This window comes from Globicephala melas, chromosome 2, assembly GCF_963455315.2.
Source record: "Globicephala melas chromosome 2, mGloMel1.2, whole genome shotgun sequence".
NCBI classification, from domain to species: Eukaryota; Metazoa; Chordata; class Mammalia; order Artiodactyla; family Delphinidae; genus Globicephala; species Globicephala melas.
This window is the reverse complement of record NC_083315.2, coordinates 93647044-93670853: the sequence shown is the minus strand read 5'-3', so window position 1 is coordinate 93670853 and position 23810 is coordinate 93647044. Positions and strand designations below refer to the sequence as shown.

The following is a 23810-nucleotide window of genomic DNA, read 5'->3' as shown; positions in this document are numbered from 1 at the left end:
AAATAGTAAAGCCTTAATCTGATATGCAGATATAGAAACTGTCGATTTTAAAACATGATTTTTTAAAATAAGCTACTCATAGGGTTACTTATAGGTCTTAATTTATCCACATAATAAAAAGAGAAGAATAAATTGACATACTGGGGTTTTTTTGTTTTATTTTGCTTTTAGTGAAAACCACTTCCTAGAGGATTTTAGGAAACATTATGTGGTTGGGGATGAGGGTTGAATGCAAATTAATTGAGTAACTAAACAGCCTAATTGTGGAGTTATGTAGGTCTCTCTCACATCAATTAATCTTGATGACTTACTCTCATAAACCATCCTCTGGAACAGTGTTTTAACACTGTGGGTTATGATCCTGTAATGGGTTATGAAATCAGTTTCAAGGGTTACAACCAGCTTCATTTTATTTTATTTTTTTAATTTATTTTTTTCATTTTATTTTTAATGCTGTAGAGAAGAGTAAAGAATACCAAAATGTGTCACACTAGTAAAGGTAAACTCTCTTCATAGAACTTGTCTCTTATGAGTATATGTATTAGGTGTAATATAAAATACAACATGGTCTGAAAGATTTGAGAAACGCTGCTCGAAGCCTTGGATCCCACTCAATTCTGTATATTCCTGCATCCAGGCCAGCAGAGCCCCTCAGTGCTGATGGCTTGGAGTCGGTGTGAAGCTTTGTAATTTCCAGGGCTGTCAGTTATTGCTAGAGAAACCTTCTGCAGCTGGGGATTGGATGCAGTGACTTTACTACCAGGCATAAAAATATAATTACAAGCAGGGTGCATTCATAGCAGATAAAAAGAAGTCTAGGGCTTCCCTGGTGGCGCAGTGGTTGAGAGTCCGCCTGCAGATGCGGGGGACGCGGGTTCGTGCCCCGGTCTGGGAGGATCCCATGTGCCGCGGAGCGGCTGGGCCCATGAGCCGTGGCCACTGGGCCTGGCGCGTCCGGAGCCTGTGCTCTGCAACGGGAGAGGCCACAACAGTGAGAGGCCCGCGTACCGCCAAAAAAAAAAAAAAAAGTCTACACATAGACTGTCTTAGATAAGCAGTTAAATTGGTTTGAATGAGGTTTGAATGCTTTAGCCAGCACTTTTTTTTTGGGCTGCGCCGAGCAGTATGCAGGATCTTAGTTCCCCAACCAGGGATTGAATCTGTGCCCCCTGCAGTGGAAACACGGATTCTTAACCATTGGATTGCCAGGGAAGTCCCAGCATTTTTTAAAAGTACTTCCCTTTTCTATTAAAATCCCCTTAACCCCTGAGGAAGTTTAAGGAATAATAGCACAAGTAGCCTAACTGCTTTGGTTTTAGCATTAGTTATGCATATAATCATTATGGGGGCACCAAATTTACAATTCTGGTTTTTCTCAATTAAGGGAGGTATCCCATGGGCATTCTAATTGATGGGTAGAAGCCTCTAAGAGATTAACAATCTTGTACGGATAATCCCCAGAATAAATAAATGATTCAAGAGTAGAACTGAGGGAATTCCCTGGCTGTCCAGTGGTTAGGACTCCGAGGTTTCACTACGGACGGCCCGGGTTCAATCCCTGATCGGGGAACTAAGATCCCACAAGCTACGCAGTGTGGCCAAAAAAAAAAAAAAAAAGTAGAATTTGATTGTTTCCAGAGCAGTTTTTTTCATTCAATAAAGATAAAATGTTGAAAAAATGTTTCCACACAAAAAATGCAAATCAGAAACAGTCAAATGCTACCTAATGCTTTCCCATACTTGGGGGTAGGAGGGAGTATTTAAATATGTCTATTAGAAGAAGAAAGAATTTTTTTTTTAAGGGACATGAGTTAGAAAAACAGCTGTAGGGGACTGGCAGACTAACCATGTGGAAAAGTAGTGTAGAGGATCGGTCACCCTAAGTGTCAGCTGGGTGGTGGTTCTTCAGTGCTGTAGCCGAGGGCAGTGTGCCGTCTGGTAATGTGATCACATTTAAATTGTTTTAGCTAAAGATGGATTTCTCATCTTCTGTTTCCAAAGTAAGTCTACCATCAAAGGTAGGCATTCCAATAAAACTGAAGTCTTAAAATATTAGCCTGTGTACATTCTACCCTTCTTATCCATAGAAAGATAGCAAGTGGTGAGAAGGAATTGACTTAGAGCCTTTCTGTGGATTACCTTTAATACCCACCTGTTTCCTATTGTCCCCATCATTGTTCTGTACAGTAACAGACCTGTAAACTGTGCATTAGATTCTGGTATTGGCAAAATTGCCTTTTAAATACTGTAAGCATCTAAAGGACAGTAGTTGTTGTTCTGCTCACTCACCTTCCCTCTAAGGCAGCAGGATCGCTATCTATGTGGTAGGGGCAGGAACAAAAGACTTGGTGGTGGTGATCTTGTTTCATTTCAGCCTCATTTTGAGCTCTCGTGTGTTCCTCTTGGGTTAGGATGAAGATTGCAATGGAAAGAACAGTTGCCCTGAAAGTGAGCCACCGGCAACCACTGAGGCTGTGCACTACCTCTACATCCAGGTGAGGCCCTGGCATGCAGCTCAGTGACACGGCAACTCCCAGTAGTATGCTGGTGGGTAGGTTTTGGGAGATGAGAGCAAGAGAGCGAGCAAAGAGGGCTCATCGCACTGCCAAAGATTAATTGGCCAGAGAGGATTATAGCATGGAGGCCCTTTCCCCCTGCCTTGAACCCATGCTCTCCTGTACCGTAGCAGGAGATGGCACAGGGCAGTGGTTCCAGCTCTGGACTTAACTTAGGCTGTGTAAGTTTACATCCTGGATCCACTGGTCACAGCTTTGTGAGCTCAGGCACGGTTCTTCAGCATTCTGTGTCCCAGGTTCCCCACCTATAAATTAAACAGTAGCAGTTACCTCAATGGCTTGTGAAGAATAAACAAAATAACATGTGTGAAGTAATTAGAACCCACCTGAGTTCCATAAGCGCTAGACTGGGCATGTACAGAAACTCTGCTTTGTCTAACAAGTCAAATCTGGACAAGCAAGGTACGAGGCACATACATCCTCGTGTGTACAGAAGAAACACCCACCTGGTTTTAGGAAAGTGGCTTGTCCTGGAACCCCTGAGGGACAGGAGAACCAGTTCCAGTGGGGCATTGCTAAAGGGAAGCTTATAGGCTTTGTCCTGCTCACACTTCCGAGGGGCGCATTCTGGACAGTGGCGAGCTCAGCCAGCAGAGGGACAGCCACAAACCAAAGCGGAAAACTTGCCTCTGGCCCAAGTGAACAGGACCGTGAGTCATTATTAGTGTTTTCAGTCACATCTGCAAGGAGGCAGATCTTTAAATGTGAGATACGGTACTATGCCCAAGAAGGAGCCCTCAGACAAGTGTAACGTTTCAAAAGAGTCTAGTTAGGTGGTTGCTTTCCTGGGGTTACAGCGGGTTTTAGGTTTTCCCTGAACATAAACCACTTACACACATGATAAAGCATTCGTCCCCCAAACCGCTAACTGTTGAGTATCTACTACATGCCATTATGCTGTAAACAGTTACAGTGAGACAGAAATACCTAGCAGAGGTACGTGAGGTGTGGTGGGATCTTGGTGTGGGAGGCCTGGAGGATGAGTCAGAGTTTGTAGATGTTATTCTGAGCATGAGAGGATATTCCTCTCATTTAAAATGACATGTTCCTCTCTTTGAAAACAAGAAAGTCCTTCTTCATGAGAAATCTCAACTGTGGCACTGGTTTGAAACATAGGCTAGTTTCATAAATCAAATGCTGCATGTTGCTCTAAGGTTTAAATGATATTGCATTGTTTTCTGATAGATTAATACACTTAAGAAGGATGAGATAGAGCCCTTTCTTAAATGTTGTGATATTTACAGTGTTTTGCTCTAGACTTGAAGGTCATTGTCATTAATTTAACATGCAAATGAGAAAGGCTAATGACATCATTGGATTATTAATTAGCCCTTCTTGGAAATTTGGGTTTGGAAACAATCTTGTAAAACAAAAAATACACTTTTACTTAATTCTAAGTGTTTTCATATTATATGTGACAAGGATTTTAAAGTCTTATTTTTTTAATGAACAATAATATAAAAAATAAAAATGATTTTGTTGGGGTGCTAGAGATTATGCATATTTCTTCCCAATTTTTTTTAATACTGTTGGTTTCTTTTTTTAATTAAAAAAATAAGCCTTTTCCATAAGTATTTAAAATCCATGGTACACGTTTTAAAATGGGGGATTACATTAATTGCCATTGTCCTCCTTAATTGAAACTCTATATCATCAAATCCTGCCTGGTTTGTTCTTGTCCATAGATGGAGTACTGTGAAAAGAGCACTTTACGTGACACAATTGACCAGGGACTATATCGAGACACCGTCAGGCTCTGGAGGCTTTTCCGAGAGATTCTGGATGGATTGGCTTATATCCATGAAAAAGTAAGCTTTGCAATATTTTATATCTGAAAAACTTACGTTTACATAAAATTTATAACAAAATCAAATATTGTGAGATTTGAGAAAACCTAAAATAGAGGGAAAATTATGGGTATGTTGAAATAATCTATTTTTATAGGAAATAGAACATATCAAAAGACGAGAAAATAGTATAAAGCATCAAAGTTCAAAGAAAGCATTGAAGGATAGAAGAGGGGTCAGCAAACTATAGCCCATGGGTCAAATCTAACTCCCTACCTGCTTCTGTTCAGCCTGTGAGCTAAGACTGGCCCTTACATTTTTAAATGGTTGTAAAAAATTGAAAGAAGGGTAATATTTCATGATACCTGAAAATTCTATGAAATTCAAATGTGTCCATAAATAACATTGTATTGGAAGAGGGCCATACCAGTTTATGTGTTGCCTGTGGCTGTTCTTGTGCTGCACTGTGGAGTTGAGTAGTTGTGGCAGAGACTGTGTGGCCCATAAAGCCTAAAAGATTTACTATCTGGCCCTTTACAGAAAAAGTTTGCCAGCCTCCGGGTTAGGTGGAAATAATTGAACATGTATGGAACATGAGGATGATTCCTTGAGTGGTTTAGATAAAGTGAGAGTGTGATTAATACCTGCCAAGATATGTGATTCTGACTCAGTGCTCCCTTTCCTAGGAACATGGGAAAATTAGAAAGTCATCTAGCAAGGGTAGAGATGAGACTAACATAGTTTGCCGCATGTATAAAATGTCACTGTAAAGCTAGAAATTGTCATCATGATGTAAACGCTAATGGACCTAGCTTCAAGATGAAACACTGCTTACATTTTAAAAATGGGATTGTCTAATGTGTTAGTGTAAATACGTTTTTTCCTTTGCCTCAATTTTCTTTAACCTTAAATTATTTATACTGTACCATATTTAGTAAAAAGCCAGGACTATAATTTACAGATGTCTAGTTTATAAATGATTTGGTGGAAGTGGAATTTGCAAGGTTGGACATAAAAATGGGCTCTAATGAAGGTCATTAGAACTCTATTACTGTGCTAGCGTCCTGGGGTCCTAGAACCGTGCTCTGTGCACTGTCTTCCTTGCCATCTAATCTGCTCAGTACCTGCCAACCATTTGTTGGGTGTCTAACACTGCCAAACCTAGAAATAGAGGAAGGCACAAGTGTATGACAAACCCCATACTTGAGAGGGACTTCCTGTTTTTTTGAGGGAGCCGAAATTTACCTTCATGTAACAGTAAGAGAGATCACACCATCAAGTGTTTTTATTACATTTATTTCCTGTATTATAGTACCGGAAACAGTAAGCATGATGAGGATGCTGTTAGGAAGGGGAGAAAGTAATGTTCACGTAACAAGAAATCATTGAACACTTACCTGGTATGCTGGGAATGCAAAGTTGAATTATTAGAATTACTGTGGAAGTCTTCATGAGTGAGCTGGCACTTGTAAATATTGGTACAATTCCAATGAGTGGAGAAAAGCCTGGGCAGGGCAGGTAGCCTGAAGAAATGAGTAGAAGAGGGAATGAAAATGGTGTGTATCTCCCTGACCAGAGCAAGGGTTTTGTGATGCAGTAGAGAGAAAGATCATTGTGAACCTGATATACAGGGGTCTTGGATGCCAAAGGGAACCGTTTGGATTGGACCTGATAAGGACCACCAGCAGGTAGATTGGGAGAGGGTGGCAAGGTCATTGGCAGGACGTTTGGGAGACATTGCAGAGGTCAGACAGCCTGGACTAGCATGGTCTGCAGGAGAAGACCTCATCCAATTTTCATCACTAGGTTGGCCTTTCAAATGAGGAAACAGGTATGATATAAGTTATGTTTGGGAAAAAATTGTTGGTTTCTTTGCTCTTTTCCATCAGGGAATGATTCACCGAGATTTGAAGCCTGTCAACATTTTTTTGGATTCTGATGACCATGTAAAAATAGGTGATTTTGGTTTAGCGACAGACCATCTAGCCTTTGCTGTGAGTATTTTTTTGATTCAGATGTACCTGAAAATGGACCCATGTGCCTTAATTATCCTGTCTTCTAACATTCTCATGACTATGAGACTGAACTGAACTCTGCTGTGTAATCCCCAGGAAAGTATACAAGTCTGAAGGGGCAGCTGCAAACGATCCTGCAGGCTTTGAAATTGTGAATACGTTTTAGTGAGTGCGTTCCACTTGAGAGACATAAAATTACTAGTTTGTGGGTGATATTTAGGTCAAAGGCATGAAATACTTTATGAAACGTTTTGGTCTACCATGCCAGGCACTGGGCTAGATGCTTTACACCCGATGGGCTTTTAGTTAGCTTAAGGAAATAAGGCTCAAAACCCATAAAACTTCAGAAGAATGAGTTCTAGACAACATAAATCAGAAGGTATTAATGCTCTTCTTCACAACACTGTAGAGTAGTTGTTAAACATACAAAGCTAAAATAATGTGAAGTGAGAGAAATAGTTATATAAGACTTAAAAACAGGAGAAATTTTGCATATGGTTACGAGGATCAAGGAGGGCTGTATAAAGAAAACAGCATTTCAGATGAGCCTTAAAGGATGGGTGGGAGTCCAGTAGGCTGAGATTGAGGGCAGGGCATGGTGACACCAGGGTAGGGGCTTCCCGAGAGAAAGAACAGCATAAGCAAAGGCCCTGGGGTAAGCAGACATGATTGTTGAAGGCCAGCATGTTGTCTGGTTGGTTGAAACTATGAGGTGTAGGGGAGCAGTGAGAGAAGATGCTTGAAGGTTGGGGATTCTTGGAGGTGTCAGGCCTTGAGTGCTGGGGGAAGCGTTTTACTTAACATCATAAGCCAGAGATTAGGCACCAAAATCTGTGGTAAATGCAGTTAATTATAAGGGTGGTCAAAAAAAGAAACTAGGATTTGGATTAATGGTGAGAAAAACCTCAGGGGTTAAAGTAGAAGGTGAGGTTAGAAGGAGCAGAGAGGGAGGAAATGGAAGGAGGACAGTAAGGACATGGTCCTGACCAGAACACTGGGGAATTTGAAGAGTGCTAAGACCGAGGAAGGGCTCTATGGGGATTTGATCCCCAGACTAACAAATGTAACTTGATATCTGTAGGCTGTAATAGTAGGGAGGTAGATAAGAGCACAGGCTCTGGAGGCCCACTTCCCTGGGCTAGAGTCCTTGGGCAAGTTACTTAACCTCTTAGTATTCTTTCCATAAAATGTGCCTAATACAAGTACCAGCTTCAAAGTTGTCACCAGCATAAAATAAGAATATAGGTAAAGCCCTGGAACATTGCCTGGCTCTACGAGTATTAGAGCTCTTGTTATTGATGGCAGTGCTCGTGATAGGAATCTGTGGAGAGATGTCAGAAAAATAGTGATTTAGGGGAATGCTGTCACAGAGGTAGTGGAAGAAGGGAGGCTACCTAAGAGGTATTAGCAGTGACAGTGGAACAGATTTGGTGACCAGCCTCTAGGAAAGAAGAGTAAAAATTGACCCAGTGGAAAAATTAGAAAAGTTAGAAAGTGAGTTTGTTGTTATTAATATACCTTTACTCTTCCCAGTAAATAATTCTGTTTTGGCATTTGAAATATGAAAATAAATTAGTTTAGGTAAGTTTTCAGGGGGTTCTGCCACGAAGGAGTTCTACAGTGAATTGCCCTTCTCCTTGGTCTCATTGGGGTTTCCAGTGAGACCTGCATTAGTAGGCTAACTAAACTAAAAAAAATTTAAAGCTCAGAAAAGCATTATTATAGTTATTCTGGTTTCTGTGTAATATTTTTCAGTCAGTCTTCATTTAGAAATGATAATCCATTCCTGTGAAATAATATAACATTTTAATTTGTTATTTGGCTTACTTGAATTTTTAGGCTGACGGCAAACAAGATGATACATCAGGAGATCACTTGATTAAATCAGACCCTTCAGGTAAATCCAGAAGACTGTATATTTAATTTGTGTGTTAACAAGCAATCCACAAAATTTCTTTTTTTCTCTTTTATCTTTTTTTAACATACAAAAACTTTACCTATGTAATGTATACAACCTGAGGAGTTAAGAGGTACATACACACCTAAGAAAGCATCACCACAATCTATGCCGTAAACATATCCATCACCTCCAAGTTTCTTCCTGCTCTCTTATTTATTATTACTATTATTATTAATTTTGTGATAAGAACACTTAGCATAAGATCTACCCTCTTAGGAAAATTTCATTTTATTATTATTTTTTTGGCGGGGAGCGCACCGTGCAGCATGTGGGGATCTTAGTTCCCCGACCGGGGTTGAAACCCGTGCCCCCTGCAGTGGAAGTGCGGAGTCTTAACCACTGGACCGCCAGGGAAGTCCAGGAAAATTTTAAATATGCAGTACAGAATAAAATTTCTCAAAATGAAACCTTTTTTTCATTTGTAAAGATTTTATTCTAAAGCAAATTATAATTATTCATTAAATTAACAAAATTATGAAAATGCTTTAATTTTTTTCCCTTTTCACTATATAGATTGTTCTTCAGAAGTCTAAGAAATTAGACCTTCAATTAGAATAATTTACTCCTCTGGGTAGGCAGTTATACTTTGACCCCAGGTAGTAATAGGAGGTTGCCTCATGACCTGGGCCATCTGGGGTCTTCCTGCCTGGCACTGCCCCTTTACCACAGCAAAGCCATCCTGTGTGGAACAAAGTGTGTGGCCATCTACGATTTAGGGTTAATAGCTTGGTGAAATGCATGCTGCTTCTTCCTGTGAATAGTGTAAACAGTTAACAGACCATGTCTCTTAAGAAACTTTTTTTGTTTTGTTTTGTTAAAAATTGGCCTTATCTCTAAGTCCTGTTATTGGAAATCCTTCCCTCTGCCTTCTTCCATGCAGGTCATTTGACTGGGATGGTTGGCACTGCTTTATATGTAAGCCCAGAGGTCCAAGGCAGCACCAAATCTGCATACAACCAGGTAAAGAGGAAGGTTTCTGGGGGAAAGGAAAGATCTCAAGAGAGAGATAATAGTAAGAATATCAAGATTACAGCATTTGGGGTTTAGTTACCAGCTGACATAGTCAGGAACATTCATTCACTCAATATATATCCACATGTCTATTGAGCGACTGCTCCAAATAGGACACGTGATGCCCAAGGACAGTGACTGAAGTTGGCACTGTTGTTGCCAAGGAGCTTACAGTCCCTCCATCCATCTAAAGCAGATTTGAACTAACTGGTCCTGGGCCAGGCCCCGGGAACACAGGGAACAAGGCAATCAAGTAATAAGACATCTTATTCCAGCCCTCCGGGAGCTTGTGCATTGGTGGATGATGGTGGATGAAACAGACAGTAAACAAATAAAAAATTTTTAAATCACAAACTCTGTAGGAACTAAGAAGAAAGGAAATGGAGTCCAGTGACCAGAGAACAGTAAAAGACATCATCTTTAGGTCGACTGACTAGAGAAAGCCTCCCCAAGAGGATGGGTTTCAGGATAAAGGAGGAAAGCGGGGAGAAGCCATGCAAAGTTGGGGGCTGGAGCTTGGCTGGGAGAGAAGAGGGGTAAACAGAGGAAATAGCATGCACAGAGAGAAGACTGTGGGTGAGAGGTAGCGTGGCTCACTTAGGACAGTCAGAGAGAAGGTCAGTGTGGCTGCAGCGTGGTGAGAGCTATGAGGGCGAGAGGCATGAAGCAAAGCTGAAGGGAAGGCCAGGGTCAGATGATGCAGGGCCAGCTTAGCCATGGTAAGGGATGTGCACAGGCAGCGCCTGAAGGATCTTGAGCGAGAGAGTTCACTCTAGCTGCTGCCGGAGGCTTGGCAGGAGTCCAGGTGGGACGGCTGAGCTGGGACCAGAGTGGTGGCAGTAGAGACGGGGAGAAGAGTGCAGATATGAAATACATGTTGGAGGGGAATTGACAGGTTTTCCTAATGGAGTGGGTGTTGGGTGAGGAAAAGAAAGGAAAACAGGACAGTGCTCAGGTTTCTGCCTCGAGTGGCTGGGGGAAGGGTAGTTGACTGAGCTGAGGAACCATGAGGAAAGACCTGGGAGATGGAGGAGAAGACGGCAGGAATACTCCGTCTAGGGCATGTTTAATTTGAAATGCCTGATGAGAAATCCAATTAGCTCCAGTCGACTGTTAGGGACTCAAGACTTGAGTTCAGAAGGAAGATCAGAGGTATAAACTTGAGAGCCACTAGCACACAGATGGGATTTAAAGCCATGAGACTGGATGAGATCACTTCGGGCAAGACCATAGAGCTAAATTTTTAAAATACATGAGGCACGCAATTCACATTAAAGCATATTTTCAAGCTAGCAGTGGCAACTGAAGGCTGGGTTTTGGTTCAGACAGGGAGCACTGGGTAGTGACAGAGTTGAAGCAGACCTCCAAATACTCGGTGAGGGTGTGTGGAGATGGACACGCCCACCCTGAGGGAGGGGGAGGCACCTTTAGTGTCATCTTTCTGCATTTGGTTTGTAAGAGTATAATGAAATCCTTAAAAGGACCTTACCCTTTGGCCCAGCACATCCACCTTTTGAAACGTATCCTAAGGAAACAGCCAGGGACATTCAAAAAGACTGGTGTAAGAGGGGTTTGTCACAGCGTTGTTTATAACAATGAAAAATAACAAGCATTTAAAAAATAGGGAACTGGGCTTCCCTGATGGTGCAGTGGTTGAGAGTCCGTCTGCTGATGCAGGGGACACGGGTTCGCTCCCCGGTCCGGGAAGATCCAACATGCCGCGGAGCAGCTGGGCCTGTGAGCCATGGCTGCTGAGCCTGCGCGTCCGGAGCCTGTGCTCCGCAATGGGAGAGGCCACAACAGTGAGAGGCCCGCGTACCGCAAAAAAATAAAATAAAATAAATTAAAAAATAGGAAACTGGTTAAATAAATTATGGGACATCCATGTAATTGAATATGTCATTAAAATATTAGAGGCCGGTTTTAGAAAAATGACATTATAGTATAAAAATATTCTTGCTAAAGTAAGGGAATAAAAGTTACAAACGACAGTGTGGTTCTAGTTTTATAGTGTGTGTGTGTGTGTGTGTGTGTGTGTGTAGACATTTAAGAAAAACCACCAAAAGGGCGTATCTTAGCCATCAATTGTAAATATCCTTAAGCAGTGGGATTATGGGTGGTTGCTATTGTATTCTTGGTGCTTTTCGGTATGTTCTGTTCAGTATGTACATTTTTCTACAGCTAACATGTGTAGGAAATGACATAATGAATGTTTGTTTTTAAGACTTTGGAGGTCACTGGTTGCAGAGGCTCTCCTGCTAATCCTTGAGTCCAAATTCATTGAAGTTTTCCTTGAAAGTGGCTCCTGTGCCTGTGTGCAGTTCACCACAAGCAGTCTCCTGCTGAGCCGGGTTGTGCTCAGCTGCCGCAGGCACAGGACCTTCTGACCTCCTTCTTCCCCTCAACAGCTCCCTACCTGAGACTCTGCACTGACTTGCCCTTTTACCTTCTTTACTTACACTTCCATATTTTGTTAGGAGTCATCACGATATTTCTGTTGTGCTGTGCTTCTGACCTCGTTGGTATGGCTTTGCAATCAGTAGCTGACCTTTGCTATCAGCTGCAGGGTGCAGTCTGTGTTTCCCTTTTGCAATGATTAGAAAGATGCAAAGCAAATTCTTTCAACAGATCTCGGTTGTCCTTGCTCTGTAGTGATTATCCTCAGTGTGTGGCCAGTGGTTATCTATGTCTATGTGTATAGCTAAACCAGTTACAATTAATTGTTAAGAAAAACATTGAAGTCATGCCAAATATATTTTATCATCTAAATATAAATATGTCTCTCGTCTATATTTTACACCTATAATTTTTTTTTAGAACAAAGCGAATTTTTTTCTAGTGTGACCTATTTTCACTTATGCAAACATCCCAACTAAGTGCTCATCCTATAATTCCCTAGTGGATTATGCTTTCATATCTAGGCTCTAAATAAAATTCTTTTTCCTCCTCAGAAAGTGGATCTCTTCAGCCTGGGAATTATCTTCTTTGAGATGTGCTATCATCCCATGGTCACAGCCTCAGAAAGGATCTTTGTTCTCAACCAACTCAGAGATGTATGTATCAGATGTTTTAATGCCTCAGTTTCCAGTAACCTGAATCTTAGCATAGACATCAGAATTTGATGCAGGGTATTTTTCTGGTATTTATAATATAGAAAGAAGTGGTCCTACTATAATTTTCTATATTTCTAGTAAATGGAAATCCACCTCTGCTTATGCACTTACATGATAAGAAACTTACCCCAGTTTTATTTATTTTTGTAATCATACTTGAAGATATTGCTAGGTTATCCTTTTGAAAAATATTTTGAGATTACTCTTGATTTTTTTTAAAATTTCATTTTATGTATTTTTTTATACAGCAGGTTCTTATTAGTCATCAATTTTATACACATCAGTGTATACATGTCAATCCCAATCACCCAATTTAGCACACCACCATCCCCACCCCTCCTCTTTTTTCCCCCTTGGTGTCCATATGTTTGTTCTCTACATCTCTGTCTCAACTTCTGCCCTGCAGACTGGTTCATCTGTACCATTTTTCTAGGTTCCACATACATGCGTTAATATACAGTATTTGTTTTTCTCTTTCTGACTTACCTCACTCTGTATGACAGTCTCTAGATCCATCCACGTCTCAACAAATGACTCAATTTTATTCCTTTTTATGGCTGAGCAATATTCCATTGTATATATGTACCACATCTTCTTTATCCATTCGTCTGTCGATGGGCATCTAGGTTGCTTCCATGACCTGGCTATTGTAAATAGTGCTGCAATGAACGTTGGGGTGCATGTCTCTTTTTGAATTATGGTTTTCTCTGGGTGTATGCCCAGTAGTGGGCTTGCTGGGTCATATGGTAATTCTATTTTTAGTTTTTTAAGGAACCTCCATACTGTTCTCCATAGTGGCTGTATCAATTTACATTCCCACCAACAGTGCAAGAAGGTTCCCTTTTCTCCACACCCTCTCCAGCATTTGTTGTTTGTAGATTTTCTGATGATGCCCATTCTAAATGGTGTGAGGTGATACCTCATTGTAGTTTTGATTTGCATTTTTCTAATAATTAGTGATGTTGAGCAGCTTTTCATGTGCTGGCCATCTGTATGTCTTCTTTGGAGAAATGTCTATTTAGGTCTTTTGTCCATTTGTGGATTGGATTGTTTGTTTCTTTAATATTGAGCTGCATGAGCTGTTAATATATTTTGGGGATTAATCATTTGTCCACTGATTCATTTGCAAATGTTTTCTCCCATTCTGGGGGTTGTATTTTTGTCTTGTTTATGGTTTCCTTTGCTGTGCAAAAGCTTTTAAGTTTCATTAGGTCCCATTTGTTTATTTTTGTTTTTATTTCCATTACTGCAGGAGGTGGATCATAAAAGATCTTGCTGTGATTTATGTCAAAGAGTGTTCTTCCTATGTTTTCCTCTAAGAGTTTTATAGTGTCCAGTCTTACATTTAGGTCTCTAATCCATTTTGAGTTTATTTTTGTGTATGGTGTTAGGGAGTGTTCTAATTTCATTCTTTTACATGTAGCTGTCCAGTTTTCCCAGCACCACTTATTGAAGAGACTGTCTTTTCTCCATTGTATATCCTTGCCTCCTTTGTCATAGATTAGTTGACCATAGGTGCCTGGGTTTACCTCTGGGCTTTCTATCTTGTTCCATTGTTCTATGTTTCTGTTTTTGTGCCAGTACCATATTGTCTTGATTACTGAAGCTTTGTAGTATAGTCTGCAGTCAGGTAGTCTGATTCCTCCAGCTCTGTTTTTTTTCCTTGAAGACTGCTTTGATATTTGGGGTCTTTAGTATCTCCATACAAATTTTAAGATTTTTTGTTCTAGTTCTGTAGAAAGTGCCATTGGTAATTTGATAGGGATTGCATTGAATCTGTAGATTGCTTTGGGTAGTATAGTCATTTTCACAATGTTGATTCTTCCAATCCAAGAACATGGTATATCTCTCCATCTGTTTGTATCATCTTTAATTTCTTTCAACAGTGTCTTATAGTTTTCTGCATACAGGTCTTTTGTCTCCCTAGGTAGGTTTATTCCTAGGTATTTTATTCTTTTTGTTGTAGTGGTAAATGGGAGTTTTCTCTTAATTTCTCTTTCAGATTTTTCATCATTAGTGTATAGGAATGCAAGAGATTTCTGTGAATTAATTTTGTATCCTGCAACTTTACCAAATTCATTGATTAGCTCTAGTAGTTTTCTGGTGGCATTTTTAGGATTCTCTATGTATAGTATCATGTCATCTACAAACAGTGACAGTTTTACTTCTTATTTTCCAATTTGTATTCCTTTTATTCATTTTTCTTCTCTGATTGCCGTGTCTAGGACTTCCAAAACTATGTTGAATAATAGTGGTGAGAGTGGACATCCTTCTCTTGTTCCTGATCTTAGAGGAAATGCTTTCAGTTTTTCACCATTGAGAATGATGTTTGCTGTGGGTTTGTCATATATGGCCTTTATTATGTTGAGGTAGGTTCCCTCTATGCCCACTTTCTGGAGAGTTTTTATCATAAATAGGTGTTGAATTTTGTCAAAAGCTTTTTCTGCATCTATTGAGATGATCATATGGTTTTTCTTCTTCAATATGTTAATATGGTGTATCACATCGATTGATTTGTGTATATTGAAGAATCCTTGCATCCCTGGGATAAATCCCACTTGATCATGGTGTATGATCTTTTTAATGTGTTGTTGGATTCTGTTTGCTAGTATTTTGTTGAGGATTTTTGCATCTATATTCATCAGTGATATTGGTCTGTAATTTTCTTTTTTTGTAGTATCTTTGTCTTGTTTTGGTATCAGGGTGCTGGTGGCCTCATAGAATGAGTTTGGGAGTGTTCCTTCCTCTGCAGTTGTTGGAAGAGTTTGAGAAGGATAGGTGTAAGCTCTTCTCTAAGTGTTTGATAGAATTCACCTGTGAAGTTGTCTGGTCCTGGACTTTATTTGTTAGAAGATTTTTAATCACGGTTTCAATTTCATTACTTGTGATTGGTCTGTTCATATTTTCTGTTTCTTCCTGGTTCAGTCTTGGAAGGTTATACCTTTCTAAGAATTTGTCCATTTCTTCCAGGTTGTCCATTTTATTGGCATAGAGTTGCTTGTAGTAGTCTCTTAGGATGCTTTATATTTCTGTGGTGTCTGTTGTAACTTCTCCTTTTTCATTTCTAATTTTATTGATTTGAGTCCTCTCCCTTTTTTTCTTGATGGGTCTGGCTAATGGTTTATCAATTCTGTTTATCTTCTCAAAGAACCAGCTTTTAGTTTTATTGATCTTTGCTATTGTTTTCTTTGTTTCTATTTCATTTATTTCTGCTCTGATCTTTATGATTTCTTTACTTCTGCTAACTTTGGGTTTTGTTTGTTCTTCTTTGTCTAGTTCCTTTAGGTGTAAGTTTAGATTGTTTATTTGAGATTTTCCTTGTTTCTTGAGGTGGGCTTGCATAGCTATAAACCCCCCTCTTAGAACTGCTTTTGCTGCATCCCATAGGTTTTGGATCATCATGTTTTCATTGTCATTTGTCTCTAGGTATTTTTTGATTTCCTCTTTGATTTCTTCAGTGATCTCTTGGTTATTTAGTAATGTATTGTTTAGCCTCCATGTGTTTGTGTTTTTTACGTTATTTTCCATGTAATTGATTTCTAATCTCATAGTGCTGTGGTCAGAAAAGATGCTTGATATGATTTCAGTTTTCTTAAATTTACTGAGGCTTGATTTGTGACCCAAGATATGATCTATCCTGGAGAGTGTTCCATGCGCACTTGAGAAGAAAGTGTAATCTGCTCTTTTTGGATGGAATGTCCTATAAATATCAATTAAATCTATCTGGTCTATTTTGTCATTTAAAGCTTCTGTTTCCTTATTTATTTTCATTTTGGATGAGCTGTCCATTGGTGTAAGTGAGGTGTTAAAGTCCTCCACTATTATTTTGTTACTGTTGATTTCTTCTTTTATAGCTGTCAGCAGTTGCCTTATGTATTGAGGTGCTCCTATGTTGGGTGCATATATGTTTATAATTGTTATATCTTCTTTTTGGATTGATCCCTTGATCATTATGTAGTGTCCTTGTCTCTTGTAACATTCTTTATTTTAAAATCTGTTTTATCTGATATGAGTATTGCTACTCCAACTTTCTTTTGATTTCCATTTACATGGAATATCTTTTTCCATCCCCTCACTTGCAGTCTGTATGTGTCCCTAGGTTTGAAATGGGTCTCTTGTAGACAGCATGTCTATGGGTCATGTTTTTGTATCCATTCAGCAAGCCTTTGTCTTTTGGTTGGAGCATTTAATCTATTCACATTTAAGGTAATTATCGATATGTATGTTCCTATGACCATTTTCTTAATTGTTTTGGGTTTGTTTTTTTAGATCCGTTTCTTCTCTTGTGTTTCCCACTTAGAGAAGTTCCTTTAGCATTTGTTGTAGAACTGGTTTGGTGGTGCTGAATTCTCTTAGCTTTTGCTTGTCTGTAAAGCTTTTGATTTCTCCATCAAATCTGAATGAGATCCTTGCCGGGTAGAGTAATCTTGGTTGTAGGTTCTTCCCTTTCATGACTTTAAGTATATCATGCCCCTCTCTTCTGAGGCTATCTCTACTCTTGATTTTAAAGCAAAAGGGGAATCCAAAAATTTTGCGTAATATCAATATAGTTACAGCAGTTGGAATTGGTTATAAGGATAATGGATATTTAGGTCTAGAAATTAAAGGTTCCAGCTGAATGGACCTGGTGTAGTAATGCCTAAAGAATACCACCATGACCAGAAGGTAATCTGAGTCTGGGGAAAATGTCAGGCACTTGAATTTTTTTCCCAGTGAGATCTCCATGTGTGTTCTTGGGATTGATCCTTGCCCAAAGGATCAGTTGTCCCAAACTAAACTGTCATTGCACAAACTAAAAGGGACTTATGTTAGTGTACGCGAGCCAGGATACCTATTGGAAATGGCATTAAGATGACAGTGGAGAATAAGGTTTGGGTGAGGGTGGTTTAGATTCACATATTCATGAGCAAGAGTTACAGAGAGTCTTCCTCTTCCTTTCTGAGCAGAGCCAAGCAGTCATGTCTGTTAGAGTAAATCACATACAGCGTAACTAAGAATACTCCACTAGATATCTTGGAAAAGAGTTTAATGGTCTAACTGCCAGAAGAGTGTGGGGAGCTGTGTTCATAATGTAGCAGCGGGCAGCTGTGTTCATAATGTATCAGAGGGCAGCTGTGTTCGTAACGTATCAGAGGAAATGAAGTGATTACTGTGTCGTTGCCTTGACTTGGAATGCTCTTCGAGGACTGTGTCCTTGGTGAAGTGCCTTTCCTTAGTCTAAAATTCATGTTTGTTCCCTCATTTCAAGAATATCTCAACTGCCAAGTTAACCTTATGACTGAGGTCTTATTTAGCAGAAAGGTGAGAAATTTGGGTCTAGAGGTTTTTGTGTTGTTTTTCTCTTACTCGGTACTGATGGTTTGGTATTTCTACCCTTTTTTAATCTGTTTGTTTAATAAAGCTACTTTGTCTTTCCCTGAAGCCATTAGATTTTAAAGTTTGTCCTCAAATGAGGTGCTTTCTGTCACCTAGGCTGTCATTTGGGTGAAGTAAGTATTAAGATAATACGAATGTCCTTGGAACGATGTGCGTTGGGTTTCACGATGAGTTTCACATCCATCTTCCCTTGTTAGCAAATTTTCATTTCTGTATTTGATTTTCTTACCTCTGGTGAATAAAATGATTCCACTGTGGCAGTCTGCCAAGCACTTGCTGATTTGAATAAAATATATTTTTTAGCCTACTTCGCCTAAGTTTCCAGAAGACTTCGATGATGGAGAGCACACAAAGCAGGTAATTTTCTGATGCTTTATTTACTGTGTTCTCACTCTTGGGTTTTAATTACTATTTTTCTTCTTCTTCAATTAGTAATCTTCTGCCACTCATTCTCTTGTCTCATGGGAACAACGTGGGGAAAAAATATCAAAAGATGGAGTACTTAAAATGTATTTAGACTTGAAATACACCGTAAAAATGCCAAGGGCTGACAGAGAAAATTAACAAACTCCAGGGTTCTTTTTTGTGGTTCATCATGCTTTTGAAGTACTGTTTGAACGCTTGGCTTAGCTATTCTAAAAAAGAGAATGCTCTTACAGCTCGTTGTTTTAGATAAAGCTTGGAACTTTAAGAAAAGAAGAATATATCTTAAAACTACAGTTTTGTTCTGTCTTATGGTAAAGTAGCTCAGATTGTAAAGGGGAAGACTAGACAGCCAGATGTTAACAGTAATTTAAAACAAAATAATTTCTCTTCCATACTACAAATGTGTGTGTGTGTGTGTGTAACTCATGTCATAGCAAATACTGGCATCTGGCTAATATGAAAGGATCATTAGTGAATTTATTATAGTGCTTCTGGTGTACCTTTCTTCTTAATGCTGGCTTTTTGTCTTAGTGAAGCCTTCCATGGTTAATACTCTTGTCATGTAGAAGTTTATTCCTTAAACTGACTTCTTAACAATTATAATCAAGGCAAAATCCCTAATTTAAATTATTAATGTTGAGAACAGAAACCTAGCTAGAATATTGCATTAATTTGCTGTTTCTTGATTATTGGTTATGTATCTGGATGGACAAGTCACTTAACTCTTCTAGACTTTATTTTCCTCCCCTGTAAAATAAAGGTATTAAGTTCCCTTTATTTATATTAGCACTAACATCCTATAACTCAGTAGCATTTAATGTGACATTTGTTTATGGCTCGAGGGACCCATTTTGCCTCAACTATTGAATTAGTGAAGAACCATTAGAAAATACATTGAGTTGTGTTTCTACTTCTTTTGTTAGCTGTTACCACTGATTCGAACTGAGTTGTTCCCCATGTTTTGGGGTGTCATAAGAAAATATTCATATCCCAGCCTTTCCCTGTAACAAGGTCAGTCTTATTCATTATTTCCTCATGTTGGCAGCTGTGGTGGTGTAGGAACTTAAACCACAGACACAGTGCAACTATACACACCATTTGTCACGACAGTGATTGCCCTCCTGTCACAGGGACTTACTGGGCACCCTTGAGCATTTGCATTTGGGCTGTATAAACTTAGCACCACAGCCAGTGCCGCAGCCACCTCCCACGTCACATTGTTGCTTTTTATCTGAAAGGAGGCAGCATAGAAAATGCTTGTAGACTGAGTATAGCACAGTTGTTGCCACATACAGAAATTAAGCAGTATTACATACAGTCTGTTTTGCTGAATAGGATATTATTTTTACCAGTTTAATTTAACATAAATTTTCATAAAGTTATATCATGTCAGTTCCCTTCTTTATGTGAAAAATAATTACCTGTGTTTTTATTTTAGCCTAAAACCAGGGGTAGGGATTTGGGGCAGGGTATTTTAAAGAAACGTGATTAGAAAATGCTTAATGAGGTTCATCTAAAAATTGAGATTTTCTGATCTCAGGTATTCCTTCTAACTCCTTATAAATCTTCATTGTAAACAAAAGAATTACAGAAGCATTATGGAGCCTTTCCAAGGTTTATATTGCCTTCAAATAGTTCCCTGCTTAATCAGGTAATAGCTGTGAAAGTATAATAAACCAGTAACATAAGAGAATTCAAGGGAATGATATCAATACAGATAACATAAATGGAGAATGAAAAATGAAAAGTTGTTTTATACAGCTTTAGGGGTTCTAGAAGCTCCTACATGTTATAGTTTATACTAAAATTAAGCACCTAAAACTACTAGCTTTATGTTCTTGTATCTTTTTTGATACAGTAGTTTAGATACAGTGTTTAGAAGGCCTAACTTCTGCTTCTATGTAGTTGTTGAGTTGAGGGTTTTTTGGTCCTTTATGGCAGGGAAGTATAAGAAGGACCTCTTTTAAGAAAGACTCATATTACATTGTTGCACAATTCTGTGACCGTAATGAACTACGGGAGGTGGGGGTGGGAGGGGTGGGGAGAGTGACAAATTCAGAGATTTCAGAAATACCAGTTAACATGCACCAACTAAGTGGAAGAAGTGTGTCTCTTTTGGACCTGAACCAACCACTGCTTGTCAGGAGAATCCCTGAGCACCCTCCACTGCACCCTTCCCCGGGGTGCTTGGGTTTCGTTGTAGAAATCTGTCATCTCCTGGCTGTTGAACCACGATCCGGCAGAGCGGCCCACAGCCACAGAGCTGCTCAGGAGCGAACTGCTGCCTCCGCCCCAGATGGAGGAGTCGGAGCTGCACGAGGTGCTGCACCGCACCCTGGCCAATGTGGGCGGGAAGGCCTACCGCACGGTGATGGCCCAGACCTTCTCCCAGCGCATCTCCCCCGCCGTCGATTACACCTACGACAGCGACATACTGAAGGTGGGCCTGAGCCGCGCCTCGAAAGAGCTTCACGTGGTCCACAAAAGGGTGGAGTCACTTCCTCGATTTTCATGCAGTCCTTTAATGCCTCCAACATAAGTTCTTTTTTTTCTAATTGAACTGCAGTTGATGTACAAAGTTGTGTTAGTTTCAGGTGTACTGCAAAGTGATTCATATGGATATTTATGATTCTTTTTTTCAGATTCTTTTCCATTATAGGTTATTATAAGATATTGAATATAGTTCCCTGTGCTCTACAGTAGGTCCTTCTCCAACATAAGCTCTTAACCTGAGGTCTGTATATGCAAAATGTGTGCATATGCATTATTCCAGGAAGAGCCACACTTTTTTTAATCACTTAACTTGAAGGAGTTCCTGACCCACCGCCTACTAAAGAGATTAAGAAGCGGTGCTTTTAGAGACTGAGCCCTGGCCCAGCCGCCCAGTGCCAAAAATACCCAGCCAGCTCAGATCCAGATCCGGTAGCCAGTAGCTCCCAATGCTGGCTGCACGTCAAAGTCACCTGTGAGGCCCTTTGACAATACAGAGGCTCAGGTCTTACATCCGATCTAGTGACTTGGAATCTAAGTGGGAGGCGCTTCAAGAATCTCAGAGCTCCCAGGTGGTTTCTGAAGCACAGGCAGGTTTAACATTCAACATCTATGTTCAACATAACATTCAAATGCCTTCAACATTTTCTTGTTTAAAAACAAAAACGGTCTGAAACAGTATAGCAAAATGTTAAAATTTGATAAAGTTGGGTGAGTGAATAACATATATTTGTTATATTCTATGTCTCTGTATGCTTAAAATAGAATTTAGAAGAGTAGTAGAGAAAGCAGTGGTAAGGTTTGTGGAAAATCAGTACAGATTTCAGGGGCCAGTTTTTCTTTGCTGGCAATATTAGACATTTGCAGGATTATGGCTGACTTTTTAATTTTGGGGTTTTTTGCTTATCTATTATTTCTAAATTTTCTATAGTAAAATAGTACTACTTTTATAATACGAAACAAATGAAAAAGACAGTTATTTACAAAATACACAAAGGCCTTGAAGCTTTCAAGAGGCCCACTATGAATTACCTTAGAATATGGGAGGGGGTTTGACACTGTTAGGTGTTTGACTGCTACAGTATCCCTGAAAGTCCTCGGGGAGAATTGTGTAGTACTATATGACTGGCTGTCTCTGAAAGACATACATCAACGTAAGAGCTTGGACTTTAAACCTAGGCAGCCTTCCTAAAGCAGGACATGTTGCAAGACATGCGGTTTCTTCTCTCCTGAATATGTTCAAAAGGGGAATGACCTGTTGAGACCTCTTTTTGATCTTGGGAATAAGCAATGTAATGCCTACTGCAAGCCACAGAAAAGTATGGTAGGGGATCCCTTTGATTAGGCTTTGATGACATTTTAATTGGTCATATCTTAGGGCAGCTTCTCCATCCGTACAGCCAAGATACAACAACACGTGGGTGAAACCATTATCCGCATCTTCAAAAGACATGGTATGTCCTTTTTAAAAAATTATGTGCCTTCTCAAAAGATGTTTTGTTTCCTCATCAGAAAGTACTATGAATGGATTTGGGTGCAACCATATTTTACATTTTAAATTCAGTTCTAAGTTGTTGACACCTGTGAAATTTAAGCTTATTTTTATAATTCAGCTTGCTGAGGAGAAACAAATTTGGATATTACAACCTTGCTGCTAAAATACAGTTGGTTTGTGGAGTCAGAAATAGGACTGAATTAACAAACTTAACCTTAGGTGAGCTTTCCATTTAGAGAATTGAAGATAAACTGCTTTCAGTGGTCCCAGTAGCAGATTACTCAACTGTCAGGTCTGTGTTCATTTTAAGTTGTGTGTGGAAAGAACGAGAACCTGATGATTAGTTATTTTTTCTCATTTGGTGTAGGAGCTGTCCAATTGTGTACCCCACTGCTGCTTCCCCGAAATAGGCAAATATACGAGCACAATGAAGCTGCCTTATTCATGGACCACAGCGGGATGCTGGTGATGCTTCCTTTCGACCTGCGGGTGAGGCTGGGAACACTCTGTTGACAGCGCGTGTGCCATGCCTGGTCCCAGGGGTGGCACCTGTATTAAAGGATGACCCCCACCATCCCCCCCAGGCTTATATTCTTAACGTCACCTTTAGGAAACATAATCTTAAAGGAGTCATCAGGGTGAGAGCATTATGGGAATTTGGTAAACATTTGACCCTGTGTACATCCACCTTAGTGCTTGTGACCCTAGAAACCTGAGCCCTGTATTGCAGGTGCCAGGTCTGCATGTCAGTGTTGAGCTTCGCCAGGTGACCACAGCAGGCTAACCTGGCCAACTTAGACACATAAATGGAGTTTTTTTCTTTATTTATTGGCTAGGTCTTCAGTAACTTTCTAACATGTTAATGTCTAGAACAATTAAATTCTTGTAACAGCAAGCATCTCTGTTAATTATGTGTGAATTTTGCTCATGCTTACTTTCTTATCCCCAGGGTTCCCTTTTGACAGCCATACTCTTACCAGTTGATCACTCACATGGTGTTGGCTGCTAACAAGCCCATCTGTACTGTACATGCATGTAACAGACAAGAGGTTAATACCCCTAATGTACAGAAAGCACTTACAGGTAGAGAGATGAGCAAAGGCTATAACCAGGCAGTTCTCCGAAGAGAAAATGCACAGGGCCGATAAACTTCTAAAGGATGGTCAGCCTCACTAATAAGGAAATGCAAAGCAAAGGTATCTGAACTTAACCCATCAGACTGTTAAAAATATTTAATTGTCCACAGATGACAAGGGTTTAGGAAAATAGGTACTTTCATATGTTGCTGATGGGAATGTAAGTTGCTAAACCTTTAGAAAAATAATCTGAAAGTATTTAATAAAATAAATGCACATACTATACCCTTTAAGCTAGCAATCCCACTTTGAGAGATTTACTTAAAGAAATAACACATCAGTATACTAACATTAAAAGGATGTCCATTGACAGTTTATCATAGTGGTCAAAAACTAAAAACTGCATGTTCATCAATAGGAAAATGGTTGAATAATTTATTATGGAATATTAAGGAGGTAAAAGATCAAAATACATATATATTTAG

At 39.6% G+C, this 23810-nt stretch overlaps 1 protein-coding gene across 5 annotated transcripts in view; it reads left to right on the top strand.

Annotated features, from left to right (window-relative positions):
• The window catches only part of EIF2AK4 (eukaryotic translation initiation factor 2 alpha kinase 4), a 114323-nt gene that overhangs the window by 61194 nt on the left and 29319 nt on the right, over positions 1-23810 (top strand). For all 5 annotated transcript variants that reach the window (XR_009563048.1, XM_030843069.3, XM_060294477.1 and 2 more), the window contains 10 exons: positions 2412-2495; positions 4262-4384; positions 6253-6357; positions 8218-8275; positions 9219-9298; positions 12301-12402; positions 18142-18195; positions 20468-20704; positions 22133-22208; positions 22617-22738. Coding sequence is in view for 4 of the 5 variants with exons in the window: in XM_030843069.3 (XP_030698929.1) it covers positions 2412-2495; positions 4262-4384; positions 6253-6357; positions 8218-8275; positions 9219-9298; positions 12301-12402; positions 18142-18195; positions 20468-20704; positions 22133-22208; positions 22617-22738 (1041 nt within the window). In the remaining variant the exon portion in view is untranslated. The remainder of the gene's footprint in view (positions 1-2411; positions 2496-4261; positions 4385-6252; positions 6358-8217; positions 8276-9218; positions 9299-12300; positions 12403-18141; positions 18196-20467; positions 20705-22132; positions 22209-22616; positions 22739-23810) is intronic.